The 13,492-nt window shown below is 36.6% G+C and overlaps 1 protein-coding gene across 1 annotated transcript in view; it reads right to left on the bottom strand.

The window, feature by feature from the left end:
- Window positions 1-13,492, bottom strand: part of KIDINS220 (kinase D-interacting substrate, 220kDa) — a gene marked incomplete at its 5' end in the record, with an annotated part of 56,903 nt that overhangs the window by 7,180 nt on the left and 36,231 nt on the right. Inside the window, 4 exons of the mRNA XM_010189972.1 lie at window positions 5,029-5,085; window positions 5,965-6,075; window positions 10,897-11,123; window positions 11,623-11,801. Coding sequence (XP_010188274.1) covers window positions 5,029-5,085; window positions 5,965-6,075; window positions 10,897-11,123; window positions 11,623-11,801 — 574 coding nt within the window. The remainder of the gene's footprint in view (window positions 1-5,028; window positions 5,086-5,964; window positions 6,076-10,896; window positions 11,124-11,622; window positions 11,802-13,492) is intronic.

Genomic DNA, 13,492 nt, shown 5'->3' with positions numbered 1-13,492 from the left:
AGCAGTGTAGACCATGCACCACATGAAGCTCATTTTGGGAGGATACAAAAGAGCTTCTAAAGCTTGAGAGCTCATAATCACATGTGCAAATCCTGGGATGTAGAAGTGCATTTTGGCTACTTAGAGTTCAGTTAATCAAGTTGGACTATATTCCTCAAATCACCAATGAAGACTGTTTTTACAGTGGTAACACCTTTTCTCAATTTTTATTTAATTATTCCAAAATTATTTAATATTTCAGAAATAATATAAATTAATAGATCCAACTATATTGCTTATGAAAACCAAGGATTATCACACAGAACGGCACTGACCCCATCTAAATTATCTAAACCAGGGTATTTAAGAAGAATGTATTAAACCATTGCTTTCAAGGCAGCAATCTTGAACCCCATTACCTACTATTATTTAACCTCAGAGTTATTTCTAACTTACTGTTATCAGAGATATCCCCATCTGGGGATATTACACATTATAATACCGCTACAGTCTAGGGACCCAACTCAGGGGCTTGGTACTCCTTCTGAGAACAAGACAGTTACTTTCCAGATTCTGCAGTGTCTCCCTAATTAGATGCCTACAATACCCAATTAGTTACCATATTAGGCACCTAAAGAAGGAAATTCAGGTCTTAATCTAGCCTGATTTTTAGCAGAGCTAAAATATTTATATTAAGGATACAATCCAACCACCAAACTGATGAAGATGACAGGAAGAAGCTTCATCCCTAAACTATTTATCATATACTTCTTTTATGTACATCTCAATTTTCCTTATTTCCCCATAAACACACTATTTGCTATTGGTGTTAGGTAACATAGCAATAAATAAAAGTATAAAGTTAATTCAAATCTTAATTATTTTTTGAAAGAAAGCTTATCAATTAAAATAAAATAAACTATTGCAGCCTAAATTACATTGTGGCACTACTAAAATAAATGATCCCTAAGCAATGTGTGTAAGTAATTGCTTTTATTCTCTGAATCTGTTAAATACATTATCTATCAATACCTACAAATAAATGAAGAAAAGTTTCACACATTTCTAATTTAACAGTTCTCCTTCAGATCAAAATATTGTTTTAACAATCAAGAACAAGTCACTCTTTCTGCAAGCATTAAGAGTTAGTTTAGAAACTCTTCTTTCTGTGTATAAAAAAAATGGGAAAGTGCTAAAATATTTAGACTATTTTAGTTAAAGTGCGAACTGTTTGAAATAGATGCACATTAATCCAAATCATTCTTTATAAAAAGCACTCTCCGAAGAATATGTAATAGCTTTAGGGATATTGTCATCATGTAAGTGAATTAAAACTGTACTTAAACTGACACATTTTTCAGCCTTAGTGGTTTTGTTAGAGATGCTTAGAGAACATTAGTCTGAAAAGTATTTGCCATGCAGAAGCTAAAAGCAGCTTGTCAAAACAAACCTCAAGGCTAGTAATGAGCATTAGTTTACAGACAGCCCAGCATGAAGCGCCAGTATGATAGCTCCTGGAATGACTCTGAAAGAAGTGACTGATAATTCGCAGAAAGTGGCTGTACCTGTCTGTTTTTGCTTAACCCAGACATACATGGCTTTGAGAAAAGGACAAAACAGAATGAAAAGAAACAACAGCTTAAAGAGACATCAGAAAGGTTGAACACACCGATGACATGCTTTGAAGTAAACAGAGGAAATCAGTGTTAGGACAGAAACGGGTTATTTTCATAATGTGGTGAAACTTTTAAGATAGACCTTCAGAACATACATTTAGTACAATGCTATACAAATACCATTTCCCTGCGAGCTGACTACTGCATCTTGCACTTGGAATAAAGCAACACTTACTGTATTTTGTTTGCATACAAGTTTTACATTATGTTTCTGATGGAAAATCCTGCTTTCAACCAAACATTCTGCTACCATTTCAAAAGTGATAAAAGTGAAAAAATACCACGAACGTATCTCAAATAACTCTGAAACCTTGTATCCAAGCACACCCACACCTCCCCACTCCCTAAAAACGCAAACCACCACAACCCACAGAACTGAAAAGGTCCTTCTTTTAAGAACAAATAGAGCACAAAAATGCTACCTACACCTGGAAAATCCATATAAGAAAACAACCATGCCACACACTTCAATTCATGCCCAAACCTTTGATAAGCACTTCCAGTTTCTTCATGAGTATTGCATGTTTATCAGCACTACATGCTCTAGGCCATGTTAGTTCTCTTTCAAAGCACACACACTGCATCTTGATGTTCCACATTTCATACTACAGCAATGCAGTATGAAAAATGCATTTAAACAACGTAATTCTATTGCAACATAATTCACAATGCAAACTACAGCACACAGTGAAGTTTATGACAGATAACGACCGCTAATGCTAGTTCGCTTTCTAGCACAGTAGTAGGGGATACTCTGAACAGACACTGGTAACACCAATCCAATGATGAACTCTTCAGAAGAGCATTCTAGAAGTTTCTGCAGATCCTGTCAGAAACAGTCATTTGTACAGTAAAGTCAGCAGAAGTGCGTCTGTGCCTCCACCACAGCTGTGCAAAGGCTGACACCTTAAGTCAAGTCTATTTTCATCAGTGATTTAAGCTGATACCCTCAAATTTGCAGCGCGCCTTCATGCTGGTACTACATAGATGGCACTGGTGAACTTACTGGTTTGATGTCTATGTTGTAACCCATCCAGTAAAAACCAGTAAGCTACAGTCTGAGATAGGTAAGTTACACCATTGTCATCAGAATCCAAATTCTTGATACAGGATGACTGCTCTCAAAATACTTCTGACTTTCACTAAGCTAACCTAGACTTACATTGACTTTACAGGATCGATGATTAGGATCTGAAACTTCAGAACTCTGTCAACTCCAATGTCAGATCGACACCAATGGCAGCTGACGATCACAGAATGGTCTGGCTTGGAGAGGACCTTAAAGATCATCCAGTCCAACCCCCCATCACGTGACATCCTAACACAGCTCTGCCAACTTATGCCGTGAGTAGCAATGATGATTTGTTAAAAAAAATTATACTCCTGATGCAACACGTTTGATTTTTTTTCTCCCTGTAAGATCTAAACATTCAAAATAATGATTATTCTCTATTTCATACAGAAGGAAAATCGCATCATTTCTGGCTCCTTGCCAGTTTTGCATGAAAGACAGTTTTGATTCTGCACGCTCCTCTTGTTTTCAATCACCAAACCAATTACACATCTTGGTGTTCATTAACTACTTAGTAGGGTTTTTCAGTTTATTTCATTACTTTGCATGCACCAATCCATTTAATAAGTAAAAGCTGTATCATTTCTACAGCAGCAATGACCCATCAATTAAGAGCTACCTAAACAGCTGGATGAAATTACTGTACTCATCACCTATGGATAATTATAGTACCTAAAACAAGTGTAATACTGTTTCCTTTCACAGACATTTCAATGAAGTCTACAAAAAAGTGGTTTTAGAACAGATGAAACCTCGATGAGGCATCATCCTGTCAGGCACGCAGAATACCGTACCCTGACTAACAACATTCAACATTCTCTACCCAAGAGATTTTAAAAAATTCAGAAGTTTAGATTCACACTGTAGGTTAAATATTGCTAAGTCTTAGAATAAGCCTATGATCTGATGTGCTGTGCTACACAGCTTCACAGTAACATAAATTAAACTCAGATCTAATAAAATCCTCCATTATCATTACTCCAACCAAATTCTTTTTTCATGTTCTAACTCCTGTATTTTCTTACCCTCAGCCCACAGACTGTATAACTTCCATATGTCTTTTAAACTGCTGTTTGCAACTGCAGCCTGCATGTGCTTAAGATATGCACTCAGAGCAGCGAGCAGAACAACCGCCAGGTCCAGGTCTGCTGCTGGAGCTCATTCACTGTTTTGCCCTGAGGATAAATCCCACTTTTCCAGCCCCGTGTCCCTCCTCACACCCATGGATACACACATACTTCAGCCGTCACTCTGCCACTTTCTCCAAAGTCCCTACTTTTTCTCCTTGCGCTCAGAAGCTGCCAAGAACTGGGAAGAGAATGAGATACTGAGATAAGGGACCAAACACAGGGAAGGCATCAGCATCTCTAAAAACATACTACAAGAAAAACTTACTCCAAAGTCATCTCTTCGCACAAGGCAGCTAATTGACCTAGGAGGGAGAACCTCAGCGAACATTTTCCATGTCATCATCTGTATATGGGTGCTCAGAGAAGGTTATGTGCATTTAAACACAGTCCTGGAATTTCTGTGGGTTGGTTTTTTTTTTCATTGCAGAATAATGGAAAAACATTTTGCAATGATTTACTACAAGAAAAAGTAACCGAGATCAAACTATAACTGTTGCCAACAACTACTGGCAACAAGTATTAAGAGAATTATGACAATCATATTAACCTCTTTGTTTTGGTAATAAATAATGATTTTCCATCGATTCCCACAATTAAGAGTTAAAACAGATACCCATAAAGACACTATCTTTGTGTGAATACTTAGGATAAAACAAAAACAAGTCATGGAAAAGGCAGTTGTTAGCATTCAGACTCAAGAATAAGCTTATGACCAGCAATTAAAAACCAACAAAACATAAAACTATCGAAAGTTGCTTTACATTGTGTTAACTACAATAGCTTTATGTCACCAACTAAAGAAGTAGGGATCAGGTGAGAGAGTTGACTAAAGCAGAAAAACCACAGTTACTTCATTCTAAAAATCTAACGCTGAATGACTGGCTGTCATTCGTCACTGCTCAGCTACCACAACACTCTCTACTGAAAGCTCACCACAGCTACTACTGAGAAAGGGAAGGGGAAACTACAGGGAAAAACGTAATACATCTCACAAGTGAAATATTAGCTCTTAAATACATTCACGAACTACATTAGTTTTCAACTACTCTATTTGCCCACCAAAGCCACTGATGCAGTGTTAGTGAACTGCAGTTATGATTAATGCAGACTCATGACTGCTGAAAAAGCAATGAGATGCTAAAATTTCCACACCACATGACTACTCGTTTACCATTGAGGGGTCTGTGGGTGAAGGAAGCCCCTCATCAGCATCCTCCTTGATAACATCCTACCAACAACAAAATATCATGGGTTGGGTACAATTATCAAGGGCTCAACAAAAAATGTGAAGTAAACAGCAAATGAGAATGATCTCGCAATAATACATAACTCAACAGTAACACATTTATTTTCCTTAAGCGATTAAAGATTTCACCACCTTTTAATAGCTTTGCTCATTGTATCAATATCCTAGAAATAAACTGATTGACAAGTGAGGCTTTTAGTTTTTTAGATTTTCTTAGTTCTTAATTCAATTTGAACAGCTAAATATCAGTAAAATAAATACTGTTAAATAGGAATTTTAGTATTCTATAAGAAGCTAGAAAAGTCTGCTTATTTTTCCCTTTCAATGGGTAAAATCAAGTTGAATTACATGTACTTACAAAACCAAGCGACAAGCAATGCATACTTAAGATAAAATGTATTTTGTTTTACTTAAATATTTTAAACATTCCCTTTATCTTTTTACTTTGGCCTTCCAATTTGTAATATTCTCCACAACATTAAAGGAGGTCATTTTATCTTACAGAATTTGAATACAAGTTCACAAGTTGCACTCTTTTTCTTACAATATTACACTATATCAATTTCTTTAGTGTAATACAGCTGGCATTTTTATTAAAATATTTTCCTGCCAATATTACAGGTAATACTTCTCTACTCCTGATACCTGTATGTTAGAATTGCTTTTCCTCATTAAGTAATTTCTAAATTAAAGCAAAATACATTTTATATTACATATTAACAACACCTTTGATTAAACTATTTGTAATATAGAGCTTGTATTTGTCTAACAGTGAATCATCATTAATAACCTTCATTTCCATTACTCACTATATATATTGTCTAGGTTAGTATTCGAATTATTATCCTTCAAAATACTTACTAGGCCATTGCTCTGATCTCTGGACAAACTCGTTTTTAGTGGTGGACGTGAGATGAGATGAGAACTGCCAGGGTAATACCTTGGCATGTAAAGATATGGGGCAAAGAATGGCTATGGAAAAAAAAATGTAACAAAAAAAGGGACAAACAATTACACAAATCAAAATGTAATAATAAAATAAAACTTATTTCAACAAAACACATCCTCTAGTTGAGTTTAATAAAGTGAAAAACAGCAATTACTAATAGCTTGCTTTGCTTTTTGCATTGAACAGAATTCAACCAAAAGCTCTGGAGTGAGTTCTTCAAAATCCCTCAGCACCAATGGGTGCTCTGGCATGGTTTGCTGGAGGAACAGAGTTTGAGTGGTTTGGTAGCAACACTTCTGTTCTGAGTATGGGAAAAGGATCATTTCAGGATTATTCTGATAACTTTACTCTCTCAGACCTGAAAAACTCCACATTAGATGCTCAGTAAAACAGATAGCGTTTCATAATACTGAAGACAACTGTATGAAAAGAAAAAAGTGTGATACGTAACAGCATCACTAGAACTTCTCGTATTTGTGGCAACCAATCTGAAGGCTTCCACAAATGCTAGATTTTCTGAATCTATGAAGGGATTTTTACAGCAGACAATATTTGAACTTTGCTCTGTTGGAAATACGTCAATGTATGTTGTTCAATACAAATAACATTTTAAAGGGCAATGTTAATTATCATAAAACAAATATCAGAAACACTTTTTAAAATCAGAAATACTTTTGTTGCCCTCCACAAATACCAGTTAACTCTAACCACGCTTTTTATAACTAGGTTCTTTTCTATCCCCTTTTACTAACAAATTTCAAGAAAATAAACAATATCCAATTTCCAAGAGTCTTATCAGCACATCAGTGTCAACGGTCCAAATGAGAACTCAGGCTTCTAATAAAGTCACTTCTAGAAGATACAGAGATCTCACAATTGCAAATATAATTACAACAGAGGACTCTATAGGCCCCAGTATTCCAAGTTTTAAAATCAACTCTGTGTGTGTGTGTGTGCACACATTTGCAAGTTATGAACCTTACAACTGCTAATGCAATTAGGAAGTACAAACTGCTTCCCCAACATTGTGAAATTTTGTTTTGACTTCTCTGTGAATTTGAGTGAGGTTTTGAAATAAAGATTTTCATCCCTATCAATTCTCCTTTAAGGCAAAGTAATGGAAAGCAACAGAGCCTCTAGACTTTAGGATAGCAGAATTAAGAGTGCTCACTGTTTTCAATTCATTACTCAGTTCTTAAAAAAAACCCACACAGAAATCTCTAAATGATGGCTGATTTCTGATGTTTCTATACATAACATTAATAAATTTTGTATTACCCGTGTATTTAACAAAACAGAACATACCATTTTGTTTGTGTTTCTGCACATGACAAGATTCTGAGTAGTCTATTGCACCAAATTCACCACAAACCATTTTATAGAATCACAGAATCGTTATGGTTGGAAAAGACCTCTAAGATCATCAAGTCCAACCATCAACCCACCACCACTGTGTTCACTAAACCGTGACCTGAAATGCCACACCCACACGTTTTTTTAACACCTCCAGGATGGTGACTCCACCACCACTTCCCTGTGCAGCCTGTTCCAATGCTTGACCCCTCTTTCAGTACTCAAATTTTTCCTAATATCCAATCTAAACCTCCCCTGGCGCAACCTGAGGCCATTTCCTCTCATCCTATCACTTCTTACTTGAGAGAAGAGGCTGACCTCCACCTCACTACAACCTCCTTTCAGGTAGCTGTAGAGGGCAATAAGGTGTCTCCCTCAGCCTCCTCTTCTCCAAATTAAAGAATCCCAGTTCCGTCAGCCGCTCCTCATATGACTCAATAGAGAAGTAGAATTTGTTAAAGCGCTCCACTTCGGATTTGTCTACAAGGACTAAAAAAACCTCTGCACTCAGAAGCAGCTCTAAATTAACTGAACGTAAAACTTTTAATTCCTGAGTACATAAATTACTTATTTTGCATATACTACAACTTTGAGTAACTTCTGGAAAATCCATATTCTTAGCTGTTAGAGATAGCCTTTGCACACTCTTTCACACGATTACATCAAAAAGTTCATATGCTCTTCCAGCATATGAAATGACATGGTATGCATTGCAACCATTAGTCTACAAGTGGAAGTTTGTGTTCTTTAAATAGGCAGGAGGATCAATATCCAGCCTTTGCCTTACATTCATTGGTTAGCGTAGGATGATTCAGAAAATTCACTGATTTAAAATTATTTCACTGTCCTAAGGCACAGATTCTATTGTATTTTCTGGAAATGAAACTCTCTTCAAAAAAGTTCATGTTATTTCTAGAATAATGAAATGTCTCTTTTCCACTCACAGCCTAAACCACGTGGAAAACCCCAAGCATGAAATGCTTAATGATCATAGTGTACCCAAGTCCTTGCTCTCACTGCGAAGACTATCCTCTGAAACACACAGTGAGCGTGTTTGTTGCTTGCAAGTCATCAAACTACAAAGCAATGAATAAAAATTTGTCCAGTAAGGCAATTACCCCCCAATTCTTTCATAATTTCTAATCATGCCTTGAGCCCATCTCAGCCACTTCCCAACTCTCCATTATAGGCCTGAACTCTACAGACTCAATCTGCACTTGAAGTACAATAATACGGTATTGTGAAAATGTGAGATCAATATTAATACACATTGGGCATAAATCAGTGTAGACTTCTTCTCCAAGTTTGCAGATAGCCTATAAAGTATAAGTGTGGTGTTCATTATTTTTCCAAAATACCAAAGAATTTGCTCCTCTTTTGCAAAAACAGTCTTCACATACCACAATTTCTAGCTCTCACCCACAAAACCCCAATGAGACTTGCCTACTGCTCTGACCTGACCTTCCCCATGAGAAACATGATCTCCACAGTGATCCATGACAGCAGTGATTTTGAGAAGCTGAACTTGAATCCTGGGTGGCAAAACGTACACGTTCAGCATAGTTCTACACTGACAGCCAAAGTGCCAAGCTGAAGAGCTGCTAAATGGGACTACAATCTTTCCTTTATGCTTATACAGAGGGAGAATGGGGTTTAAAACCAAAAATGAATAGACAATGTCACTGGACACTCAAGGTCCGTAACACAGGAGCAGGTAAAGAACAAGCAGAAACATACATAATAAAAAATTTGTATTTCCTATAAAGAGCTTTTTCCCCAACAGCTCAAAAGTTTTTTTCTTAAGCACAAATAGATGTTTAAAGACAACAGGACAGGAACCATTTACTGGTCAGAAGGAGGAATCTATCCCCAGAACTTGGGGGATCTCTGCATAAAATTCAGGCATTACCCCAGAAGCATTTGAAGCCACTGCGTTGTGCCACTCAGGTATCCAAGACCTCTCAGAAACTGCTACTGGGGAGAGCCTGTTCTTCAGCTGCTGCTCTTTTTTTAAACACCATTTTTACAAAAACCTGAGAAGTGAAATATGTTGAAATTGCTGAAGGAAATAGCCTTTCAGCCTGTGTTTTCTACTATTATAAGGTTTCCATCACTTAGCTCAGTATGTGGTGCTCATGAAAGTACCTTTATGACTCCAAAGTAATGAATATAGCTCTTTGTCAATATTTGAAAGCATGAAACATTAAAAACAATTATACCTAGAGTGGTAGTATAAAATTCCAGAAAGGACAAAACAGAAGTATTTTAGTCTTCAACAGGCAAAAAAGAAAGCACGCCTGTAAGCCTGTGTATGCACTTCATAGAAATGAACAAATCAACTGACTGTAAGGACAGCTTATGACTCACCAATAATTGCTTTTGAAATGCTTATCAGAACCAAAAAAACATAGACGTTTCAAATGTATATCACCACATACTTTAAACCTTGTCATGTACAGTAACACAGACACAAAAACAGGGTCTCCAATTAAACACCTACTTTAACAAAGCTGAGCTAGCACCAGCACAAAGATTCAGGTGACAAGCATTCATCAGTGTTGGACTACTTCAAAGTATATGTAATTTTGAGTTATTTTCAACAAAACAGTATATAAGAATAATTTTAGAACAGGTAACTTCTTCTGTGCTACATGTACTCTTTTCTGCTTTGGTTAACACTGATGTAGAAATAACTCAATTTTCTTTACAGCTTATTAGCTTAAAGATTTACCTACAGTCAAATCTACTTAAAGTTGAAGCTATTTCCTGTATACAGAAGAAAGCTATGACTTATTATCAGCTTTCTATTTTTGTTCCCTGATACTACTGCGCAAAAAGAAGTTTAAAATAAACTTTAAAAATATTGAATACATCCCATAAAAACAGAAAGTTTCGACTGAATCAGACAATACAGTAAAGTACTTCATTTAATTTTCAAGTAAGCCATACCAAGGACTATGTTTTCTGAGGCCCACACATAGCTCAAAAAGATGTATGTTTTATGCAATTTATGTTACTTCCTTTAAACCAGTGCAACACTGGGAAAAATTCACAGAATAACTTTAAAAAGAGACAAAAAGGAAGACAGACATGCACTCTTGTGATGTAGCTCCCCACTCCGTTTCTGCAGGTTTTAACCAAAATCACCAAAGAAGCACCATGATCTCTTCCAATGTCTTTGAGCAAGTATGTGAACAACTGAGTACAGTTTACCCCACAAAAATAAAAAAAGCCCTGCAATATCCTACAACTGAGGAGCGTCTCAAAACGATTTGACTCTTTTCCCCTTCTGTAATTTGTTTTTCTGATGCAATTTACCACATTTCTCCCCCACGCTACAATGTCTGAACATTAATGCGAAATGCATCAACTTCTGGACTGTTCTCCACTCCTAAATAAAACTTGCATGGGTCTTTTACTATTTTATACATGACATCTGCAATATTACCAGATTAGATCAGAAGACTGTTAACTGGTTCTCGATTATTTACCCGATTGTAAAATGGATGCTGAGGTCCTGTCATACCACTATAGTAACTGCTATGGGGCTGTGGTGATAGAACTCCGCTATTGAAAGGTCCGTTGAAAGAGGTTGTAGAAGAGCACGCTGACGAAGGCTGACTGAACAGAGATGTTGCTCTAGCAGGCGCCTCATGTAAAGGCAAGGTGGGATAAGGAAGTACTCCAATATTCATTTGATCTCTTGCAGCACGAACATCTGAAAAATAAAAAGGAGGGAAAAATGAGATTTTCCCTGCAATTTTTGAAAAAGTTTTGATTTGTCTGCCAATTCATTACAATACATTTTTGTGTATTTAACTCCAATCAGAACTCATCAAGTAGAACGTCAAATGTCACTTTCAGCTGCATTCAGCTGATTTCTCTTGAGGATCACATATGCACAGGAGTCTTTAGGAGAGTTAGGACAGTTTATTGCGTAAGTCTATCTAGCATATTAAATAACTTCAAGCAGAGAAAGCAAGTTAAAAATCCCCACTCAATTGGGAAGAAATGCAGGAATACACGATGCCAAGTACGCCTCTGATGGTAAGCACGTCTGATGTGACAGTCAGACCTGTACTGTTTCTGATGAGATTAATGAGACAGAGCTTGTGAACAAAGTCAGGGAATGCCACTGCAGATATTAAGTGCAAAGAAGGAGGTTGGAAAAAATTGAGAACAAAAAGGATTTTCCACTTATTTGAAAGCATACTCACCTGCAATGATTTCTCGCAGCTTGGGATCTAGGTTCACAGTACATGGCAAAAAGGTTCTTACATCACGTGCAACAAGAGCAGGTGTCCGCGAAGATAAAAATACTTCAAAGTTCCGTATATCTGCATCAATTTCAAGCAGAGGTTCGACATCTTTAGTTGTAGGAATATTCTTTGAAATTCTGGGGGAAAAATTACAGAATTCATAAACCACATTTATTAGCGTATGACTTCCATTTGCATGGTGCTATTCCAGGGTGAAATACTGGTACACTTGCATCCATTCTCCCTGTTCTCCAGAAAATTGCCAAGAACCCAAAAAGAGCTGCACTGTCTGCAGAATGCACAGGTTAACATTTTCTAATATGCAAAGAATCTCAAACCTCTGCGTAATCTGATCTAACTGTATGCTTCAGAGGAATCTCAAAGAAGCCATATAGAAGACTAAAATCCGATCAGGAATCCACAGATCAGCAACATCAAAGCCAGAGTAAGGGGAAGGTAACATTTGTCAACATTAACCTCACACATCCATACAAATTCTGACACCCCCATCACAAATTCCAGGGTTAAAAATCTCATTTTTAAACTAACATTTCTTGTAACAGGAACAGCAGGCATCTTAGACATTGTTCAAAACTCAACTGTGCATGATTTCATGGCAAAAAGTGGTAAAACAACTGCTTTCAAGTAGTTCACCTACTAAGACAGAAGCTGCAAACCGAGAACAACAAAGCAATGAGAAAGTATCAATACAAAAGACTGTTGTATGATGACTATTTTCAAGCAATGGTGGGGTTTTTTAGTAAGTTTAGTATAAAGGAGAGCTTTAGGAAGGAACAAGGAGAAGGATTAAATGTTAGCCTTGTGGATGGTTATGAAAAGCTCCTACCAAATGTAAGCAAGAGATGGACGCTGACATGAGGGGTCAGATGGACCTGTCTTATTTACCATCATGACCAGTATCTCATCTGACACCACAAAAGGAATGATAATCTAAACTCACGATTACTAAAACGAAAAAATGTTTCTCGCATGCAGTGCAATAAAAATGGAAACAGTGGAAAAATGCACTGAGAATGGCTGACATGGCTATAGCAATGACTACGAAGCGACTGTGAGAGCACTCTATATGGACACTAGTGAAGTAACCACACTGTATTGAAAGGAAAAATAGAAAAAAGTTATGAGAAGAAAAATATGCAAAAATAAAAAACTTTCTATAACTATAAAATGAATGATGCACCTCACTAGGTTAATGGCTTTTCCCAAAAACATATCATGATTGCAGTTCCATGAAAAGGGGTGACTTAACATAGACACGTTCACTGTGAGCTGCTGCAACTCGCTAAACAGAAGTGAGCACAGCACAAAGTGTAAGAGTTTTATCCGATTACTGGACAAGTGAAGCAGCCAAGGCAAATGCCAGTGCAGGGGTGGAAAGGGAGGAAGGAGCCCTCATGTACACTCAGTAACCTATCAAACTGCAACCAAGAATTTCTTGCATTAAATACACACTCATGTGTCTATGAAAAGAACACACACTTTTTAAAAACTTGGTTGTAATTTAAATGCATTTTTAATACAGCTAGTGAACTAAATCTAGCATTAGCTGAATGATCTTATTTCACAATTTGTTAGATTTTTAAAAGGAACAATCTTATTTTATCTTTATTTTTAGTTCCTCTATAAAAAGTACAATTTTATGTACCATGGCATTAGTCCAGAGACAACAGTGGCAGATTTACACAGAATATTTAGCATTCAATGTTAAGACATATAAAAGAAATGAGGACTGATGCTAGCTGGTGTAACTCTTTTACATTACAAAGTTTATTTTAACTGTTTGTTAATCTTTCAATCTGACCTTTTA

The sequence above is a fragment of the Mesitornis unicolor genome, unplaced genomic scaffold (assembly GCF_000695765.1).
Source record: "Mesitornis unicolor isolate BGI_N332 unplaced genomic scaffold, ASM69576v1 scaffold10358, whole genome shotgun sequence".
Taxonomy (NCBI): domain Eukaryota; kingdom Metazoa; phylum Chordata; class Aves; order Mesitornithiformes; family Mesitornithidae; genus Mesitornis; species Mesitornis unicolor.
The sequence above is the reverse complement of the archived record's forward strand: the minus strand, read 5'-3'. Positions and strand labels throughout refer to the sequence as shown.